Source organism: Dermatophagoides farinae, chromosome 6 (genome assembly GCF_024713945.1).
Source record: "Dermatophagoides farinae isolate YC_2012a chromosome 6, ASM2471394v1, whole genome shotgun sequence".
NCBI classification, from domain to species: Eukaryota; Metazoa; Arthropoda; class Arachnida; order Sarcoptiformes; family Pyroglyphidae; genus Dermatophagoides; species Dermatophagoides farinae.
In genome coordinates, this window is record NC_134682.1 from 873,453 (window position 1) to 895,880 (window position 22,428).

The 22,428-nt window shown below is 31.3% G+C and overlaps 4 protein-coding genes across 7 annotated transcripts; 2 read left to right on the top strand and 2 right to left on the bottom strand.

The window, feature by feature from the left end:
• Nucleotides 1-855: 855 nt before the first annotated feature.
• LOC124494144 (synaptotagmin-1) lies at nt 856-6,176 on the bottom strand. 4 transcript variants are annotated; one of them, XM_075731649.1, is made up of 9 exons: nt 5,867-6,176; nt 4,875-5,726; nt 3,790-4,799; nt 3,638-3,712; nt 3,402-3,553; nt 3,216-3,330; nt 1,723-1,873; nt 1,483-1,649; nt 856-1,428 (listed from the first exon to the last, which is right to left on the bottom strand). In XM_075731649.1, the coding sequence occupies exons 3-9, from the start codon at nt 4,522-4,524 to the stop codon at nt 1,297-1,299; spliced, it is 1,527 nt and encodes a 508-aa protein (XP_075587764.1). In that variant the 5' UTR covers nt 4,525-4,799; nt 4,875-5,726; nt 5,867-6,176; the 3' UTR covers nt 856-1,296. The 4 variants fall into 4 exon arrangements, with proteins under 4 accessions (XP_075587764.1, XP_075587766.1, XP_075587767.1 ...); XM_075731651.1 differs by lacking the exon at nt 5,867-6,176 and having other exon boundaries at nt 1,723-1,864; nt 4,875-5,508; nt 5,623-5,730; XM_075731652.1 differs by lacking the exon at nt 5,867-6,176 and having other exon boundaries at nt 1,723-1,864; nt 3,790-4,795; nt 4,875-5,608.
• Nucleotides 6,177-6,706: 530 nt separating this feature from the next.
• LOC124494148 (transcription factor IIIB 50 kDa subunit) lies at nt 6,707-8,376 on the top strand. Its single transcript, XM_047057308.2, has one exon. The coding sequence runs from the start codon at nt 7,150-7,152 to the stop codon at nt 8,278-8,280; it is 1,131 nt and encodes a 376-aa protein (XP_046913264.2). The 5' UTR covers nt 6,707-7,149; the 3' UTR covers nt 8,281-8,376.
• A 123-nt stretch (nt 8,377-8,499) lies between these two features.
• LOC124493579 (uncharacterized) lies at nt 8,500-9,464 on the top strand. The gene is made up of 2 exons (XM_047056677.2): nt 8,500-8,609; nt 8,733-9,464. The coding sequence occupies exons 1-2, from the start codon at nt 8,588-8,590 to the stop codon at nt 9,392-9,394; spliced, it is 684 nt and encodes a 227-aa protein (XP_046912633.2). The 5' UTR covers nt 8,500-8,587; the 3' UTR covers nt 9,395-9,464.
• Nucleotides 9,392-22,045, bottom strand: ash1 (histone-lysine N-methyltransferase ash1). The gene is made up of 6 exons (XM_047057295.2): nt 15,017-22,045; nt 11,091-14,920; nt 10,929-11,027; nt 10,194-10,856; nt 9,969-10,130; nt 9,392-9,895 (listed from the first exon to the last, which is right to left on the bottom strand). Exons 1-6 carry the CDS (start codon nt 21,744-21,746, stop codon nt 9,779-9,781), a joined length of 11,601 nt encoding a protein of 3,866 aa, XP_046913251.2. The 5' UTR covers nt 21,747-22,045; the 3' UTR covers nt 9,392-9,778.
• Nucleotides 22,046-22,428: the final 383 nt, after the last annotated feature.

Sequence of the window (22,428 nt, forward strand, 5' to 3'; positions counted from 1 at the left end):
GCACAGAAATAGCCTAATGTAGAGTATAATGTACGATAAATTTCGATTCTGTTTTTTTCTTTGGATTCTGTTGATATACAATATTCTGAATCCAAATGAAATAGAGATGGAAAACTAATCAAAACAAGGATAAACGACAATGATGATGATTCTGTATATGGCACACTTTGATTCACGGGTATCAATCAAATCAAATAGTAGTGGTATTTGCATTAATAGTGATGATAATATTTTTTTTTCTCGATTCAATTCCATAAAATAAATAACCAAATTAATTAATTTGTGTGAATATTTTCGTTTGTCAGGTTAGGTTAGGTGTGTGTGTGTGTGTGTGTGTGTGTGTGTTGGTGTGTGTGAGTGCAATTATAATTCTGGTACATAATGGTTTTTGCATGTAGTAATGGTGTAATTGGATAATGATGTGACAAATCTAACAACAACAAAAAGCAAAAAAAAAATCAACACACTGATATTGTGGTGAACATACATTACCAATTATATAAAAATGTATCTTCTCATTGCAAACACACACACATAAAAAAACAATATCATGAGCTAGACACATCACATCAATCAATGTAACAATCGTTTTTCATGAATAATAAAAACAGACTGAATGTCTAAGTCTAAAAAAAATATCCCAAAAATTAGTTTAGTTTAGTTTAGTTTTTTTTTCTTGTTCGTTTCTAAATCAATTGTAGCATTCATATCAAGTGAATAATAATCATAATTGGTCAAATGATGATGATGATGATAAAAATTAGTGGAAAGCAGGAAGAATAAATATCAATTTTCTATTTACCGAGAACCAAAAAAATAAAGAATCGGCAAATAGAATTTGTTTGTAAATTTTCTTTCTTTCTTATTTCTATTGACGAAATTATGTTGACAACCTATCATATATGGTTTTCATTTCAATTTTCTCCTTTTCAATGAAATGTAGTAATGATATTGAATTTTTTTTTATGTCATGGAGCAATAGGATCGTTTCGTTGTGTATGTGTGTGTGTTTTTCAGTTGAATGAAAATGAAATGAATGACGATGATGATGATGATGAAATATGATTATGATTATAATGCAAATCAAGAATTTTTTCAGCACAATTTTTTTTTCTTTTTTTTCCAAATAATGATAATGATGATAAGCGAACGCGATTCAATAACGGTGGTCACAGTTATAGTTTGTTTTTCAAATCAAACAGATAATGATCGAAATGTTGACAATGATGATGATGATGATGAATGAAAATAATTCATGATTTTCATTTTGCAAATAATCATTGTATCAAATTCTTCTCAATTATCTTTACCACCACCATCATCAGGATCTTTCAATGAATGCCATTGAGCTATTGGTCTTCGTGGTGATGCAAGCATATCCATCCAATGTCTTAATTCCGTACCAGATGCATTGCAGCCAAGTACAACCTGAATTCAATTCAATTTGAATTAGCTAAATTCATCAATGATTCATTTAAATACCTTTCCAATTGGTTCAGATGTACCGATACGATCATAATCAACAACAGTAACAACCAACTGCACTTTTTGTATTTGCTCAAATGGAATTTCAAATGTAAATGATTCATTATAATATGGATTCAATGTACATTTCTTGATTGATGTTTTCTTCTTTTTCAATCGTTTTCCTGTTTTTTTTTTGTTGGAAAAAAAATGAAATAATGACAAACCATCCAATTCATATTAGTTGTTAATATTTACCATTTTGCATCAAGGCAATTTTTACGTATGGATCACTGAGGCCACCGACATCCATTTTTTTAAGATTTTTGGCTTCAAGGACAACGACAGTGAGCTTACCAGCAGTCGGTACATAACGTAATGAAAAACAAATATCTCCCAACTTGTTTTCCTGTTTAAAAAAATTTTTTTTTTGGTTTTTTATTTGAAAAAATAAAAATAAAAATAACATCAATCAATATATCGGTAAGAATGTTGAAAAAAAATGTTAAAAACGAAGGAAAAAAAACAAAAAAAAAATCATGGAATCCCCAGAATATACTTATGAATAATTTAAAACCAAACTGGAAAGTATTGCTCAATTTTAAATGACCTAAAAAAATGAAGAATAAATAATCGAATCTATTCACATATCAATCGAATCGAATTCGATTAGACGGCCAAAAAAAAAACAGGTAAAGTATATTATCATTGACTGAAATTTTTTTTTTGCCCTATTTCGTATGTTATAGATCATCATCATCATCATCATTATCTAGTTATTGTTGTGCATATGGTGCAGAATCATTGGGTGATTGTCTTTCATAATAATAATAAAAAAAAATGATAATTTTCATATTTGCTTCGTTTTCGTTTCATATATTTACAGAGATAATAATGAGTAGTAGAACAAAAAAAAAATTTGACAAAATAAAAAAAAACAAGCATTTTTTTTTTGCATTTCATCATTCAATACTTACATCAATGAGATCCATCGATCGATTTGTTTATGAATCACAATATTGATCATCAATTATAAATATAAAAAAAAATTTTTTTTTTGATCGAAATTTTATATTCAAATGAATCGATTATTTAGTTTTTTTTTTGGGCAATCGATAATGATCCATCAAAATTTTGTTTGTTTTTTTTTATGTTTCAAATCCAAATTATGAATTGTCCATGAAATGGTGATAGTGGTGAAAATGATGATATACGATGGTTATTTATTTATTTATTTTTTTTTTTTTTGATTTTGATTTTGATAACAATTTAAATTGCCAAACAAAAACAAAACAAGAAAAAATGTTTAGTATTTATAGTCTTTTCATAGGAAAATCAAACATGCAAAAATGAAATTTTTTTTTTGTTATTTCGATCAATTGATTGATCGAATGATTGAATGATTTAAATAATAATGGAAAAAAGCGATTGATTATTTTTTTTTCTTGTACTTGAGCAGCAACAGCAGCAATATATTAGATTCAAGCCAATTGTATCAAATGGGCATGCATTTAAAAATTTCAACTTTTCAACAAAAAAAAAGCAACTGGAATGAAGTGATATTTGATCATTGTTTTTTTTTACAATGAATTTGACCTATTGATCCTTAAACCTATGCTTCTCTTTTTTGTTTGCTCCAAATTGAAATCCTCATCATATATCATAATAATTAATATAAAAAAAATGAATGATTGATCATGATTGATCATGATCAAATGAAATAAATGTTATTAGAATATTGTCAGACTAACCTGTCCTTGTGCGTCTTCAACACTGGTTAAATCACGCCATTCTTCAATAGTCTGTGCCAAATCAATTTGATTCAATGGAATTTTAACTTCACCAATTTGATCATGTTTCGAGAATCTATTGATAGAGAATCAAAGAATATAAATTATTTTTTTTCATGAATAAAATAAAAAAAGAAAATATCAAACCTGTCAAAATCGTATACTGCAAAAACCAATGTTTTTGTTGTTATTTCAGCATATGGAACTTTAAAATTAAATGTTTCATTGAATACTGGATTCAATGTTTTACGATGTACTTTTGTTTCAAATTTCTTTTTCTTATCTGGAAGTAGATAGACCTAGAATATATCAAAAGATATTAGAGATGATGAGATTAGATACGATCCAATTCATTTGATGACGTAAAGAAATGGCATATATACCTTAACATATGGATCACTGGTTCCAGACATGTCAAGACCAGGTAATTCTTCAGCCTGTAAAACGGTAACTGCCAACTAAAATGAAATGAAATGACAGATTATATGACTATTTATATCAACATTTGAATGAATGAATGAATAAATTTACTTACATTAGATTGATTGAAATCATAATCAATTTTGAATTGTAATCGACCTAATTTGACCTCTTCTTTAGCATCATCTTTACCAGCTTCATTTTGTTCCATATCTTTAGTCAATTCTTCCATTTCAGGTTGAACTTTTTCTTTATATGTTTGACCAAGTAATTGAACAGATTTCAAATCAACTTTACCGCCCATAAATCCACCTTTTGCTTCTTTTCCACGAAATTTTCGCCACCATCTTTGTAGACAGCAAAAGAAAACCATGGCTAAAATGCCCATTATTACTAGAAAGATTAAAAATACAACCCAGAATGGAAGGCTTGTTTTTTTGGCCACAGTTTTCACCATATTTTCCACTGGTTTTTCCACTTCATCAAAAAAGCTGGTCGATTCTTTCATTGATTCAACTTTTGTGCCTTTAGCCATATTTTTGATGGTTGAATTGATTACACTACGTACGGTTGTAGTAAAATCATTGACTGTTTCATCCTGGCCACGAGAATATGATTCGGCACCACCACCACCACCAGTCGTACCGTTAATGTCACCTAATTGTCGAGCCAATTCAACGGTAGGCTTATGGAATTCGATGCCTGGAACGAATTCAAGTTCGCCACCATTATTTGCAGCTTTAGCTACATTATCATTATGATGGACAGATGATCGTATTTGGCGTGATAACAACCGTTTGAATAACAATTCATTGGAAAAATGTGGATTCAGCAATTGATATGGAGGCATTTTTGGATTCTGTGTGACGTTTTTGTTTCTATTATTCAGATGAAATATGTATATGACTGTATGTGTGTGTGTGTGGCTGTTTCAATAATAGGAATGATGATTCAAAATAGGAATATTTGTGTTTATGTGAAAAAAACCAGATCCAATTCTATTATTCTGTGTTGTCAAACCAAAAAAAACTAATTCAATGAATGATGATAATGGTGATGATGATGACGAATAATGTCTTTTATTCATTGATTCACATTATTCAAATAATTGAATGTTATTTCTTTCTGGAATAATAAAGAATGGAAAAAAATAATTTTTATGCAAAACAAAACAAAACAAAAACAAAAACAAAAACATACCGAATAAAATTTAAAATGATGAAATGAATTAACAAATTAAAATTGAAAACTTTTCAGATCGTTATTATTATTCCATTCAATATAAGACTAGAAATTTTTTCAGGCTACATACACACAACCACAAACACAAACAGAATCACAGGAAAAATAATAATAAAAAAAAGTTGGTACTAAAATAAAAAATCAACAATGATACGATGATGATGATGATGATGATGATGATGATGTGATTCAAATGCGATGAAAATTCTTCGGTTTTTGTGTGTAGGTGTGTGTCTGTGTGCGTGCGATGTAGATGATGATATTTGTTTGTGAGTTGAAAATTATTTTAAGATGATGATGACGATAATTATCAGTAGCAGCAGCAGCAGCAGAAAGAAGAAGAAAAATGTGATTTAAGAATTAGAACACACAAACACAACAAAAAAAATCATAAACACAAATGACACAAACAGAGACACAAAATAAATGGATGAACGAAAAAACAAAAAACAAAACAACAACCACAACAAAACAAATAAATTTTTTCTTTTAATTTTAATTTCGTTTGATGCTGATGATGCTGATGATGATGATGATGATTATTGGTTATCTTCAGAACTTGGTTATTATATACAGGTTAAGTTGTAGTCATCTAACGAAAAAAAAACAACAACAACAAAAACGTTAAACAACATCAATAAACATTATAATAGTAATAGTGATGATGATGATTCGAAATTGTAGTTTGACACTCAAATATAGTTACCTTAAATAAGAAGAATATGAAAAAAAAAATCATCGACATCATCATCATCAAATGGTGAGGGAATCGCCTACGATTATGATGAAGCCAGCAAACCCAAAAAGGATCTAGGTTAGAAGAATATTTTTAATAAGACATATATAGCGGCAGTAGTAAAAAAGAATGTAAAAAATGATCATATAGCACAAACAGAGATCTGGATCTATTGAGTCGATCCAAAAAGGAAATTCCCAATAGCATTACGTACACGAAATGAAACTTGATTCTTTTTCTTCTTCTGGCAATGACGACGATAATGTCGACAACAATATAAAAATGGTGATGATGATGATGATGATGATATAACGACGTAGCTTCAAATTGTGACATGCTCCAGAAAAAAGTCCTTCGGTGTATTGTCATAACGGAAATCGAAAAAAAACAACTACAAAATGGAAATTCTCTATAGCAAAATAATGGTTTTTTCGAGATTGTATAGAACCGGTGTGTGTGTTTGTTTATAATTATTATATACAGAGATTCAAACCTCTGGCTAATTCTGGATGGGTTGCCCACAAATGATGGTGGCGTATTTGTGTGTCTGTGTTGGAATATCGATTTTTTTCCATATTTTTTTCTACTAAATTGCTAAATTGAAAAACTGTATTTAGACCATTATCATATAGAATCCGGTCTGTTTGGATCATCGTCATCATCATTGTATGTATACCTATATGTGTGTGTGTGTGTGTGTGTGATTCTGGTTCTACCGAAAAAAAAATTGAAACATATACCCAGAGTTTGTATATATAGAATAAATTTTGTTCTTGAAAAAAATGTCCGAAAATTATCTTTCATTTCTATTTCGGCAACAATATAAGATGAATGAATGTGATACAATTCAATTTCTGGTACATGGACATGCGTGCATCGAATGGATCATCATCATCATTATATATAAAAAATATTTTCTGGAACTAGCTATCTTGAAGAATACGAAAAAAAAAATAAATAAACAACACTAAGAAATGTATGCCGAAACGAAATCGGATGAACCAAAACATATTATGAATCTAACGTATTGATTAATGGTGATTCAATGGTTGAAAACAAAATTCGATTTTTTTTTATATAGTGTTCTGTAACATCACCATCATCATCAAAATTTGGTGCCATGAATCGATATGTGGGGCCGCCCATAGTTTTTCTTTTTTTTTTTGGTGTTACGAAATTCAATTAATTAATTTGTGTGTTAATATTGCTAATTAATTGAATGTTGTAAATTGTTATTGTACCATTTTTTTTGCAGTAGGAATTTTTTTTTCAATTTAAATGCCAATTCCAAAAACAAAACAAAAATCTAATTATAATATGTGTGATGATCAATATGAAAATTAGCCTGCGCCAAAATGTATTCGAATTTTTTTTATTCTAAACCTCTATTTACACAGCATATGAAAAAGTAGGTAGAAATGGAAATGAAAAAAAACCAAAATATTTTTGTGCTCACAATTTTGAGTGGCCATCAATATCTTAAAAAATTAAAAAATAATGTCTCAACTAGAACAACAACAACAACAATGTCCAGATTGTCAATCACAAGATATTATCATTGAAGATTTCATTTCAGTTTGTACAAATTGTGGTAACGTTGTAAATGATGAACCGAATTTGGTGTTTCAACCACAAACAACGAAAGATGGGGAAAAAATTTCGTATTCACAACAACAACAATATCATCAACAAAATATTATCAAATTATCGGACCAAAAACGAACTACCGCTCCAGTATTATATGGCATTAAACTTATATCTACATTATCGAAAAATCTAAATATCTCTAAATCGATTCGAGAAATGGCCATAACTTTATTTCGTGATGTTTGCAAAGAAAATGAATTTAAAAATCGTTCAACAAACTTCAAACAAAGTTTAGCTTTATGTTGTCTATATGTGATCTGTAATCAGGAATGTAATCACATTACATTGAACGAATTTTTCAAAAATTCTGATAGTGTTTTCAAACATGTTGGTAAAATTTTATTAAGTTTACAGAAAAAACGTCCAGAACTTTTTGAAAAAAGTGCCAAAAAAATCGAATCACTAATACCATTATACCTGTTTAAACATGATTTTGTCGATAAAGAAAAAATGGCCATTTCGGATTATGCAACCGGATTAGTATGGATGTGGCAAGAAGCTTGCCTAATTCAAGGATTTAATCCTATCACTATAATTTATGTTGCATTGTTCTATGCATGGAAAGCAGTGGATCAAAAACGGTCATCGATTACGGTTAATAAATTTTGTGATCAATTCAATATATCGAACCGAATAGTATTGGATAAAAAGGTACGATTCTTTTTTAAAGTATTAAAAGATTTTGCCAACTGCTGTCCATTGCTTACCAATAGTGAAGAATTGACCAAAAATACTATTTCATTACGTATTGAAAAAATTGTTTACATGAAACGATCGATCATTGCTGAATATAATCAACTCAATACCAATGGTAATCATCAACAGGTTAATGAACAAAAAAATAATGAAATAATATCGAACAACAATAAACCAATAACATTTGAAGAAATAGAAGATCAAGATTTCTCCGATGAAGAGATTAATTCCTATATTCGTTCCGATCATGAAGTGGAAGAGATTCGTAAATTATCTAGTAATTGAATCATTTATAATTTTGATATTTACATTCTATTCTAAATATCCTTATTTTTTCTGAATTATTAATATAAATAAAATACCAGATTTTCTTTGATATTTGATAACTTTCTGAAATGTTGAATTTTTTTTTAAACTACATCAAAAAGCAACAGATGGCATTACATTTGATTTTGTTGATATTTCTCAACGGTCAAAAATAAATAATCTGTGTTCACACACACACACACACACACATTCATCCACTGAGAATTTGGCGTCTAAACTTTTTGATTTGTTTATTATTTTCAATATTTTGAATTTCGAAACAATCATGAATAATCAATCAAGTTCATGTAGGTTTATATTCAATTGTTAAAATATAAAAATATATCACATTTAAACTATTTCTATATACTATAATTGCATTGTATTTTTCATTGATTCATCTATTTTCTATCATTCTATTCTATATATAGCTATCCAAAACAAAATGGATAAAGTTTTTCAATTGTATGAAGAATTTTTGGCCAATCAAGATTCCGATTGTAGTGTTGATCTGAAAAATTCCGATATTGATTTTTTATTTGAAGACGATGATGATGGTGATGTGGATATTGAAAAATTCAACAATTCCCTCTATAACGACAAAATACAAAATACACCATCATCGAAATGTCAGGATAATAATAATGACCAGCTGATACGTACATTATCAGAACAAATAATATCAGCTTGGAAAGCTACTTCCGAATATCGTGATGAATTTTTACGTGAAAATGTTCCCGAACAAATGCTTGTTTCGGATAAATTGAAATTAGAAACAACTACCGAAGAAGAAATATTGGAAACAGCAAAAACATTAATTGAAGATTTAAAGTATAAAGAAAGTGAATATCCCAAACTAATGGCGAAAATTTTACGAAAAAAATACCGTAAAATATTAGATGATTTGAATGAAAATTTCAATGCCGATGAGGAAAGATTTGCTAAACAAATGGAATCAATCAAGCAACAAACAATGAAAACATCGGATCAATGTTATTATGAAAATTTTCATTCAATAATCAAACGAATACTCAGCCAAAAAAAGGTGGAAGAAAATCTAAAAAAATATAAAATATTGATGGAAATTTCGTAACAAAAATGAAATTATTTTCATTGATTTTTTTTAAAAAAAATCCAAAAATAAATTTCTTTTTAATATTTTAGATCGTTTTTTTTACATGCCAAATAAAATATACAAAATATATATAAATATAAAATATATGAAAAAAATACTGGTCGATTGTGTATGGCGCGTGTGATTCATTCATACATGATTGATGTTTTGAACACACATAATGTGATGATGAAGTGAATTGAGAAAATGCGTTTGTATACAGAGAAAAAAAATTGATAATTAGAATCGAATCGATATGAGGCAAAAAAAAAATTAATGAATAATGATGATGTGAAATGTAATTATCTACAATTGTCGATTTGCAAATTTCATCGTTCATTACATACACAACACACACACAGTTTACAATTCCGATTCTGGTTTTTGTTGCTGTTGTTCTTTTAACAATTCCTGATAATATGCCTGTTCATTCAGTTTATTGGTCAATTTCCATAATCGAATCATTTTGTGTTTTTTTGTCTTTATATATGAAATGAACAAAAAAAATCAAAATTAACATTCGATCAAGATTATTAAATGCCATATTACATACCTTTTCGTCAATTTCAGGAACCTTTGTAATAATAGCTGAAGTTGTAGATGATCGAGTATTGTCATCCTGTTGATCAATATTTTCATCAAACTTATTGCCATGGTGGTTATCTTTACGATTAGATTTTGTTTTCTTTGCAACTGGTTCTGGCACTTGGTGTGGCTGTGTAAAAAATTCAATTTGATCATTAAAAGAAATGATGATAAAAATACATTAATAGCTTACAGAATAAGTTCTTTTGATTTTCAATTTTTCAGGATACATTTCAAATGCATAGCTCTTAATATTGACTGGAAAATGTGCCGATTTCGGGATTCGACTAAATGATTTGGCACCGCGATCAACACGCATTTCACAAATGAATACATCTTTTGGATCATATCCGATTGGTCGACCTTTTGTATAGGTGGATGGATCTAAAACCATACAGGTTTTTCGCACCTCTTCCATTGCTGCCCATTCACAAAGTGGTGATCGTAACAATTCATTTGGATAGAATTTACGTGTTGGTTCATGATAAGTTTCCGAAGGCCAAATATAATGATGGCCAAATAAAATTCGTTGTCCAGTATTTTTAATGATGGCCAAATGTTGAACACGAATAATGATACATTGTTGGCGTTCGAATGGATGTGATCGTGTTTTGATAGCATTATCAGCTGCTGTTCTAATTGTTTCAATAAAATGTTCACCATCTATTTGTTGTTCAGCATTCTTTTTTCCGGATAATTGTTTCGATGTCACAGGATTCGGTGATTGACGGTATATATAAACACAATCACCAAGTCGAATTCGAAGACCCTTTTCGATTGGAGATTCCAATGTTAGATAATAATTCATTGGAAATGGCATATCAAAATTTGGCAGATTATTAGGCAATGGTATATCCTATGATGATTATAAATAAACATTTACATTAATAATAATTTTAAAAAATTAAAAATCATTTGATGAATTTACCTTTGGCACAGGTCTAGGCTGACAAACTTCACAAACGTATTCATTTTCATTGAGATTGACTTCAGAAAATTGTTGAACACAATCAAAATGTTGCCAAATCTATGATTGAAACAATCAATTGTTTTTAATTCAAAACAAAAATTCATAGATAACAAATCTTACCTCGCATTTGTCACATTGAATCATTTGACCTTCTTCTCGGAGAATTCCACAAATACAACGAATCACTTCTTCATTATTCTTTTCTTTAATCTGTAAATGTTGTTGAATTAATGAATCACTAGTGGTTTCGGAATTTCCATCATTTTCTTTCTTTAACTTTTTAGGAATAAACGATTCTACAATTCGTGGAAGAGAAAAATGTTCAGATATTCGAATCGGTTCATTCGATTCCAATACTCCAATGAATTTGTTCATTCTTTTTCGATTCATTTCGGTCAATTTAGTTCCTTTGAATTTTTCACCAAAAATATTCTTGCTACCATTGCATAGTGCTGCTGATGAATCATTTTCCGTATCAACAATGTCCTTTATGATTGAATGTTTTTCTTTCAGCTTATCCGACAACAATTTGTATGCATCCCTTTCCATGGAATCAATTTCATCACAGCTAATACGAATAAAGGTAAAATCATCATTGTCTAAAGTATTTGTCGATTCCGATGGTGATTTTGATCTTTTTCCATTTGTCGTAGTGGCTGTATTGTATCCATTTTTAGTTAATTTAAGTTTCTTCAATTTACTATTTCCATTGGTAATATCCAAACGAAATTCTTGTAGCTGTTCTTTTATATGTGAAATAATATTCCGTTCAAATGCGTCGATCTGTATCAATTTTCCAGTCCTAATTTGATCAATAAGCGGAGTGAAGCTGATCAAACTATTATTAATAGCATTTTCATGTTCATTAATTTTATTTCGTTTTCGTTTGACAGCTCCATGATTATTATTGTCATTATTGACATAATCTTCACCACCATTTTTTGGAATACCATTCTTATCATAATGATAACCTTTGAAAATGGTTGAGTATACTTTATTCAATATAAACAAACCAATTTCACGGCAAATGTTTGAGTAAATCTGTGTAAGTTTCAAAATTTTTGTATTCGGATCATTGCCCACACGTGAAATGCCACGAGTTTTAATAGAACAATTACTAGATAATAGACGACTAGTTGAAGATTCAGAATCGGAACCATTTCCATTATTATCACTTGTATAACGGATTCGATATAGATTTTTTTGATCATTATCTTGATTATTATCTAAATAGTTTTGCAATGCCAGATAGAATCGTCTTGTTTTTTCGAAATTTCTTCTCATAAACAATAAATCCTTTAGTATTTTTTGCTTTTTCGTATAACTAAGTGGTTCCATTTTTCTTTTCAACATGATTGGATCATAAGAAATTTCGACCACATTCTCTTGTTGTGAAATGATGTCCTGTTTTCGAAGATTTTTACCATTTTTCACAATACTGACAGGCACTTTGATCTTTTTGGTTGCACGACGAACAAACAGAAAACTTCGTCCAAGAGGATCGTTTGGAGGCAATCGAGAATATGGTTTAAGAAATGCATAAGGAAATTCAATTAATGGTTTTGTTTCCTCCGTTGAAATTGTTGGTTCTTCACTAGCAACATCGACATCCATTTGAATCGAGCCTGCTGCTTCATTACTGTTCCCCGTTAATTTTGGATTTAATGAATTCTTTCCATTGATGAAACCACGACATTTCAATGAACCACAATGGCATATTTGTTTGGTTTCAACGTTGAAATTATGAAAATTATAATCATAAAACAGTTCTTCCATTGATTCAATATCTCGTAAGGCAAACATGCAGATTCGATAATATCCATTAACGGCCCATTTTTGCATCTCGCAATTTGGTTCACAAGAATGATTGACAAAACGACCTTCATTACCAACACGATAACCATCGATGACAACACCAGGCTCAATTTTCAAACAATAATGGTGTTGATCATTATTGTAGCGTTCATTCATACGTTTCAAAAACAATCGATCGCTAACTATTTCTCCAATATATTCGAGAATAAATTCACCTTTTTGAATTTTTTCGGTAGTTCGAATCCCCCAACCACGATGCCTGGTCATGAATCGTTCTAATCCAGGACTCCAATGATGACGTTGAATTCGTTGATTTGAACATTTATCTTTTGCTGGACAAGTTTGTGGCCAACATTCCTGATACATCATACGATTAATACAATCGGTACCACATGCTGATTCGTTCGGGCTTCTTGGCATTGTACAACTACATGATTGTTGTGAATCAGTGGCTACAGGTTTAACATCGACAAAAACATTTTGACGTACACGACGATAATTGGCAGAACTCATCAACAATGGAAATGGATTGTATTTATATTGATACCAGATATCGAAACTGAGATGAAAATCTTGTCGAAAACTTGGATCTTGTGGAAGAAATTTTCTAGGAATCGAATCATTGTTATGTTGTTTAGATTTTGTACTATCGATTTCTCCATCTTTGGATGAATTAAATGACGATGGTAAGCAAATCGGAGGAAATGGTAATATTGGCTTTGGCCATGTTTTGTTATCAATTGATTTTTGAGCATCATTTCTATTATTATTGTCATCACTTTCAGAAGTTGATGTTGTTGTCTTGGATTTATCATCATCAGTTTTGACTAGAACATTCGAAAAAGATCTATCATTATCATTATTCGTCGTCGTTGAATTATCATTAGTTTTTGAAGCAAAATATTCATCAGAATGTAATTGAATAAATTCTTCTGAATAAAGTCCAGCTTGATAATATTTTTTCGATGGAATTGGCCTTATAAATGGATTCGATTTGATGGGATAAACTTTTTTATGTCTATTATTCTGTTTATTTGATGGAGCAGTAACCATATAGATAGGATAATCTGGATCATCATCTTCTTGACTTGATGTCGACGATGTTGTTGCAGTGGTCGATTGTCCAGTTGGAAATGAATGTATACTTGTAGAATCGGAATCTGAAAAATTTGATGATTTCTGCTTTGTATTTTTTTTATTGGATTTCTTTTTATTAGATTTACTTGCATCACTTTCAGATGATGACCATGATGATGATGATGATGATGATGATAATGATGATTCACTTGATTTTTTCATTTTATTTTTTGTTGTTTGACTTTTTGATTTGACAATTTTTTTCATCATAGTTTCATTGTCATTAACTTCGGCCATCATTATTGGATTCATAGAATTTTGATTCTTGTTTTTTGTATTAACAACAGTTTTGTTACGTTTTCTTGGCTTTGTAAATCCAGTCTTGTTGATAACACGTCTTCGTTTCTTTTTATTATTGTTTGCGATTGTTTTTTGAGCTTCATTAGTTTTCGAATCATTTTTCTTAGTATCAACTACAACAACGGTGGTATTCGCAGTTTGAGCAATTTCTTTATTCTTATTATTATTAGCTAAACCAGATTTTTTGTTGTTCATCTGGGTTTTAGATTTTACGGTATTAGTTTCATTGATGGTAGCTGAGCTACTTAATTTTGATGTACGATTATTATTACCACCACCACCACCACCAGCAGCATTAATAGATTGGCGTGACATATTTTCACTAGAATTATTGAGATCTTCGTCTTTTGTTGAAAATAAATGTTGAATATTCTTTGATTTAATGTTAATATTTGTATTTTTTATTTCGTGTTTCAATAAATTTTTGTCGACACTTTTAGCTTGTAATTCTTGTTTACGTTTCGTTTCACACTTTTTCTTCTTTTTATTACCACAATTTGATCGATTATCATTATCATCATTCGTAATTGTTGTTGTTTTATTCTCGTTTTCGTCATCGGTACCATCAAATTCGTCATCAGCATCAGCTTCATCTAAATCAACATTGGTCACTTTTGATAACGATGATGATTTTAAATCATTGACATTTTGGCAATCACATTCATTATTAACTAAATAATTTTTATCACTTGATGATACTAATAAATAAGTTGAAAAAAAAGATAAAGTAAAATAACCGAAATCAAAAATAAAGAAAAAAAAATTTTTTTTGGCGGGCAAAAAAAAATCCTTACCTGGTTGCTGTTCGATATAATCACGATAAATGGCAGTGTTATTTCTGGTTGTTGATTGAATTTTTGTTCGTTTCGTTACACCTACACCAACAATCCGGCCGGTTTCTATTGATTGTTGTTGTTGATTCGACAATAGATCAACGATAGATTCGGCGGTTTTTTGTTCCGTCGACAACGACGACGACGACGACGACGACAAAGATGATGATGCTGTTGCTACTATTGATGTTGTTGATGATTGTATTTGCTGCCGTTTAGCTTGACTCGAATTCGATTGGCTCATTATTGTCGTAATTGTGCCACTTCTACGATTGCTGCTAGAAATTGTTGAACCAACATGTTTATCCAATACTGTGGTTGTATCATTTGGAATAGCATGTTGTTTCGATAATTTTAGTTCCAAATCTAATGATGATTGTCGTAGTGGTGGTTGTGTTGTTGTTGTTTTTGATTCTCGTTGTTTATTTATTTTATAACTACTACTACTACTACTACTATTAGTAACATTTTCGGCTGCTACATTATCTTTGTTCATATTTGGAACGTTCGATGGCGGCACTGATTCTTTGGATATTTTTCGAATATTTGATCCATAACTATTATTATTATTAATGATGGATGATGATAGCAATGGAAATATTTTAGCAGGAATAATGGGACGAGGATGACCACAACCAACTGATTTTACACTTTTACTTGAAGTATTAACAACAGTTGTGGATGGAGGGGATGGCGTAATTAAATCGACAGAGGTCGATGAATTTGCTGTTTTACTTTTAGATTTATTTTTCTGTTTACCGCCACCGCCACCACCACCAGATACGGATGTTGCTGATGAAAATTGATTTGGTGATGATGATGATGATGATGAAGATGGTTCTTGTTCATCAGGACGATGTTGTCGTTTCTTTAATGGTAATAATCGTTGATTATCATCTGATGATGAATTTTTATTCAGCCCGTTGTTTATAATAATGATATTATTATCTTTACCAATGTTGGATGTTGCCGTTGTAATCGTTTTTAATGTCAAATTCGTGGATCGTCGCTGATGATGTGAAGCAATTAATCGACTAGATTTAGTTATCTTTCCTATTGATGATTTCGTATATGTACATTGTCGAAATAATGGATGCAATGCATGATGATCAATAGTTGGGCCATTAGTGCCCGTTAAATGCAAACATTTCAACCAATGAATAATCGAGTCAATTTTATTCATCAAAATCGGATCAAATAATGATGCTGTGGTCAAAGATGATGTCGATGAATTTTTGCCACCATCTAAGCCTGTCGATAAGATGGAAAATCCTTTTTTACCATTATTATTACTTGATGATGATGAATTTCGTTTTTTATTTTGTTTCGATTTATGTTTCTTATAATCATTTGCAGAAGATGAAATGGATTTGGATGATCGTAATTTTTCTTTACGATGTTTTTTCTTTTTCGAACTTTTACTCACATTAGTATTATTATTATGAATGACTGTCATTTCTTTATGATTGTTTTTCTTTTTTTCCAAATCCAAAATAGTTTTATCATTGCCAATTACCAATGCTTGATGACCATCATCATCTATTGATTTTGATTGTAATGGTGCCGCCGATGGTTTTCGATCCATTTCTTTTTGAATATTTTTTACATCATTTGTTTTTGGTGATTGTTTCGTTGAAATCGGAAACACAAGCGGTTGATCTAATGCAGATGATTTCAATAAATTATCACCAGTTTGATGTTGCTTCAACACTGGTGGTGGCGGTGCAGGTGGTGGTGGTAATGATGTATGTTTATTCGATTGCTTCAATTGTTGTTTTGGAGAATGATGTTGTTGTTGTTGTTGTTGACTGTTGTTGTTGTTGTTGTTGTCATTATCATCGACATCACTTAGACCAGAACTGGCAGCATTAAAAGAATCGATTGTATCTTTCACCGAACGAACTAGACTTTCAAATTCATCTGATTGTGGTGATTTCATTACCAGAATATCCGATTGTAATTGTGTTGATGATTGTTGTGGTTTATTTGTGGAAATTTCATTCGTAGAAGACGACGACAAAGATTGAGATTGTTGAGACGTTATGGTAGTTACTGTTACCGGTGTTGATGTTTTCGAGGTAATTATATTCGATGTTGTTGTCGGTATATTGCACTCGGTAGATGATGATGATGATAATGATGACAATGATTTCTTTGATTCTGGAAGTTTAATAGAAAGTTGAGCTGTTTTAGGAGCTAATTTCTCAATTTTAGGTTGTATATTTTTCAATTCAGATTGCCGTGATTTAATTGAATTTTGATTTTTTGATTCTGAATTCTTCTGAATCAACGTTATCGGTGTTGTTGATGTTGTTGTTGTTGTTGTTGTCGTAGGAGCATTGGCTATTATCACAGGACTTGAAAGATTAGAACGATGAAATTGTTGTTGTTGATGTGGCTGAGGATGATGATGTGGCGGTGGACCGCTACGACCGGTTGGTGAAATTACTGATAATAATAATGGTGTTCCAAAAACTGAAGATGGAGCAGGCGGTGGTGGTGCTTGAATAGAAATTGGTTGCATCAAACCTGGTGATGGTTGTGAAAATAAAGTATATGGCAAATGTGGATTTAAAGCAGAATTTGGTGCCAAAATTAAACTATTTGTATTAGTAGCTGTCAATGGTTTAATAGTAGCTGCTGTGGATGCTGATGCAGTTTTAGTTGCGCTAGTTGTTGTCAAAATTGATGATGACGGCTGAGACATTTTAGCTGCTTGCGAACCAACAATATTAATTGTTGCCGTTGTTGTTGTTGTTGTTGTTATTGACGGTTTAATTGTTGTTAATGATTTCGTAGTGGAATTTGAAGTAATCATCGATGCAACAGATGAAGAATGTTGAACATAATGATGAACCAATTGATTATTATTGGAAAATGAATTTGTTGCCACTTGTGCCGATGATGATGTTAATGATGATGATGATGATGATTGTAATGGTGATTGTAATAATAACAATGTTTGTGGTGATATTATTGTCGATAATGGTGAATGTTGTTGATTTGTCGCAGAATGATGTGCTGCCTGATGATGTGGATGATTCGGTGATACGGTATTCGGTAAGATTGTAATGGCAGGACCGGTTCCAAAATTTGTTCTAGTTACATCCTGTATAGAAGATGATATTGAATTGGTCGTTTGTTTTATATTTAATAATTTATCCTTATTCGATTTGTTATGATGTTGTTGTGGTAAACTTTTTGCTATTACAGTCGTATTTGCTGCATTAGCTGTTGTTAGATTATGTTGTGAGGAAGTTGTTTGAACGATTCGAGGTAAGATAAATGGTGGCGATGTTGTTGTTGTTGTTGTTGATGTCATTGCATTGGATGATGCCGTATTGGACAATAAACTACCAGTAGCGGATGATTTTGCCGATGTAAGGCCAAACATCATTAAAGAATGAGCGGCAGCAGCAGCAGCAGCAGCTGAAGATGGATCAGTACCGGGAAATGGAAAATTCAATGTAGATTTTGGCATTAATAATGGAGCTGTTGCAGTTGCTGCTGATACCGCTGTTGTAGCTGATGATGATGGTGAAAATTGTGGAGTATTTGACAATAATGTTGAATGTTGCATTGCGGCAGGAAATGAAAATGGTGATAATGCTGCTGCTGCTGTAGCTGATCCGGTTGATAATGGTGGTGATGTAAATATAGTCAATTGAGATTGTTGTTGTTGTTGTTGTTGTTGATGATGATGTGATTGATTAGCATGTAAAGGAAAGAATGGATTCTGTCTATTGGATATAAATTGTGTATTAGCTGGATTAATCGTTTTATTATTATTATTACTAGCAGTAGTAGCAGTAACTGGTAATTGAATATTATTCAACGAAAGTTGTGGATTAAAAATTGTTGGCATAAATGCTGAATGAAATGCTGGAAAATTAGCTGCTGCTGAATGAAATCCAGTTGAAAATGTGGGCGTAGTTCCGGGAAGAAAAAATGATGGATTTAAAAAATTATTACCAGCCGCTACTGCTGCAGCAGTTTGTGATGTAACCTGAATAAATTTGTTGGCATTATTGGCTATTGTCGATACTGATGCCGTTGCCGAAGTCGATGATGATGATGCTAATGATGACAAAATATTCGCGGAAGATAATAATTTCGATGATGATGATGATGACGAAGATTTTATCGAATTGGATAAATTTTGCTGTTGATGAACAGTTTGTTGTTGTTGAACAATTTTATTGACCATAGTTCGTTGAATTTGTTCTTTTTTATTATTATTATTTGTTGTCATTATTGTTGTAGATGATGTTTCACTGCTGGTACTATCTGCTGCCATCATTGTCGTTTTATTATTGGTACTTATGGATTTTGAAATTGCACTATTTGTATTTTGAATTAAATTTGTAGTTGTCGATGTTGAAATAGATGATGACGACGACGACGACGAAGAAAAAGATGATGATGTTTTAATATTCGAAACAGCATTCACCGATGTTGAACTTGAAACAGTTGATGTTGTCAATGTTGATATCGAACAAGAAACAGCACAAACAGTTGATGTTGATGATTTTTGTGATGGTAATATTCGATTCTGTGATTGTTGATGATGAGCAATACGATAACTTCGAAGTCTTTGACGTTCTTCGGCTGGATCACGTTTTTTAACCATAGACGTTGTTGTTGTCGTTGTGGTAGTTGATGTTGATGTTGTAGATGTTGTTGATATGCCATATTTTTGGCTATCCACCGACATTGGTGATTCAATCATTGAATTAGAACAATCCGGTGTATTTGGATTCGATAATGAGCAAGTACTATTTACTTTTGTCAATTTTTGGACATTGGTTGTTTCAGTAGTCTGTGCTAATTGTTGCATTGTCGAATGTTGAAATTGAAAGCTTGAAGACGATTCAGTAGTAGTTGTTTTCATCGATGATTGTTGTTGTTGTTGCTGCTGCTGTTGTTGTTGTTGCAAAATGGTATCCACGGAAAATATGGATGAATGCTGTTGCTGTTGAATCATTGTCGTTTTACTTGCCGTTTGTTGTTGTTGTTGCTGCTGCTGTTGTTCCACCAAAGATTCAGATATCGCATTATCTATTGTCATTCCTGCAACGGAAATTTTCGTCAATACATCTTCGATACCTTTATTATTGCTTAAAGCTGATGATTGACTACATGATGAACCGGATCTAGAGGTAAATGATGATGATGATGTTGTTGTTGTTGATGATGATGAGGACGACGATGATGATGAACCGTTTGAAGATGAACATGATTTGGATTCATCATCATCATCATCACCAGATTCTTCCAATGAAGATGATTCAGAAGATGATGATGTTGATCGTGAAGAATTTCTTGAACACTTTGATGATCTAGAACCGGAACATGATTTTGTCTTCTTTTTCTTCTTCTTCTGATGATGATGATGATGATGACAATGTTTTAGTTTCACTGAACGTTGAGCTTCTTTTATTGCTTTAGAATTCGTATCATTATCATCTTCGTCTGAATTATCGGAAGAACATGATGATGATGATGACGACGATGTTGTCGATGATGATGATGATGATGATGATGATCCATTGGAATGTTTCGATGATGAATTTGATGACGATGAACACGATGATGATAATGAATCACAGTTGGTTGTTGGCTGTTCAAAAAACCCGCTTGATTCGCGATTATTTATCGTCGTTTCATTGGCCAATTCTGTTGCTGCCTCTTTTGTTTTTCGAGAAATTTCATCACCAGATATTGTTTGCAAATTCTGTAAAGTTTGTTTTTGTTGTTGACTAGAATGTTTTTTCTTTTGAGATTTTTTCGACGACGAAGATGATGACAATTTTAAGCTCTGAATTTGTTGTTGTTGTCCGGTTTCATTGTTGCTTAATAAATCTGAATTTGTTGATGTTTGTGAGATCGGCATCGAAAGTGATTTATAATGGTGGCATTTTAAATCAGATGATGATGATGTACTTGTCTTTGTTGTTAAAACATTTGTTTTCAATGATGATAAAGATTTGGATTTTTGATGATGATGATGATGATGATGGCCATGATTTTTATGATGGTGACGGTGGTGGCGACCTTTTCGAAGATTATTCCTAGGATAATGATTGTGCCGATTATGCTGGTTTTGTTTATGATGATGACGTCGATGATGGCCATGATGATGATGATGATGGCTAGGGGAAGTAGTGGTCGTTGTACATTGTACCGTCGATTCAACAACACTCAATTTCCGAGTTTCAATAATTAATTTTTCCGTTTTCTGTACAACTGTATGATGATGGTGTTGATGATGTCGACGGTGATGATGATGGTGATGATGATGATGAAGATCCGACGTGCCATTTTCGCCTTGTCCTGGTACAATGGATGATACGATATTACATTCTGACATAATAGAATCTTTGGTTGATGAATTCAATGATTTTGATTTGGAAATTTTTTCATTTTTTCTTTTTTTCGATGATTGTTCCTGGTTGTTCGATAATTCATTGTTTGAGGTATCACATTTATTGTTTTTCGTATCCAAATTCTGTTGTTGTTGATTATTGGCCCCAATAGCAGCAGCAGCCAATGTTGTCTTTGCAATATTGATCAAATGATTTGTTGACAATGTTGCTTTAGGATTAGAATCCTTTGTAGACACCAGGATTTGTTGTTGTTGTTGTTGTTGTCGAGATTTATCTGGTTCAGTAGTTAATAATGTTGATGACATTGCACTTGTTTTGATATTTAAAATGTAGATTGAATCAATTTGGATTTTTTTTTCTCCTATACCCTCAAAATTCTATCGATATCATTTCGATTGTTTAATCGATACTTGTTGTGTATTGATGATGATGATGAATAAATTCATTCGAATTCAAAAAAAAACTTTTCATTAAAAAAAAACAAGATTTAATGATAATGTTGCTGCCGTCGTCGTCGTCGAATTTTTTGATCAACACAAATCATCAGTTGTATTTAGTTTTTTTTATTTTCAATATATACACACACACACACACGTACATTGGATACACATAAGATAAATATATACAACAAATGAATGAATGAATGAAACAAATCATCAAACGACAACAAACTTATCCATGAGCCGAATATTAAAAAAAACCAACCAACCAACCACAATACAACACAACACAACACAAACACATCAATTACGGGCCATATAAAAACTTTTTTTTTTTTTTTTTTGCTACACAAAGAAGCGGCAAGAAAAATTGAGAGAAAGTGAGATCCAATGGATGTAGCTGATTCGAGGTATTATTTTGTCTCTGTGTGTGTGTGTGTACGTGTATTTGATGTTTTTTTTTGGCGGTAGTTCGTGTGTTGTTGTTATTTTCATTGCTGTTATCATCAGCTCTCTCTCTCTCTCTCTCTCTCTCTCTCTGCCACAC

What these genes read in the sequence shown, in the direction of transcription:
- LOC124494144 (XM_075731649.1), bottom strand. Translation starts at nt 4,524, where the DNA reads ATGCCTCCATATCAATTGCTGAATCCACATTTTTCCAATGAATTGTTA. An exon ending in TTGAAGACGCACAAGGACAG is followed by an intron (nt 1,874 to 3,215) that starts GTTAGTCTGACA and finishes TTTTTTAAACAG; the next exon opens with GAAAACAAGTTGGGAGATAT. An exon ending in AATTGCCTTGATGCAAAATG is followed by an intron (nt 1,650 to 1,722) that starts GTAAATATTAAC and finishes AAAAAAAAACAG; the next exon opens with GAAAACGATTGAAAAAGAAG.
- LOC124494148 (XM_047057308.2), top strand. Translation starts at nt 7,150, where the DNA reads ATGTCTCAACTAGAACAACAACAACAACAATGTCCAGATTGTCAATCA.
- LOC124493579 (XM_047056677.2), top strand. Translation starts at nt 8,588, where the DNA reads ATGAATAATCAATCAAGTTCAT. An exon ending in GAATAATCAATCAAGTTCAT is followed by an intron (nt 8,610 to 8,732) that starts GTAGGTTTATAT and finishes TTCTATATATAG; the next exon opens with CTATCCAAAACAAAATGGAT.
- ash1 (XM_047057295.2), bottom strand. Translation starts at nt 21,746, where the DNA reads ATGTCATCAACATTATTAACTACTGAACCAGATAAATCTCGACAACAA. An exon ending in TTATATCGAACAGCAACCAG is followed by an intron (nt 14,921 to 15,016) that starts GTAAGGATTTTT and finishes CTTATTTATTAG; the next exon opens with TATCATCAAGTGATAAAAAT. An exon ending in AAATCAAAAGAACTTATTCT is followed by an intron (nt 10,131 to 10,193) that starts GTAAGCTATTAA and finishes TTTTTTACACAG; the next exon opens with CCACACCAAGTGCCAGAACC.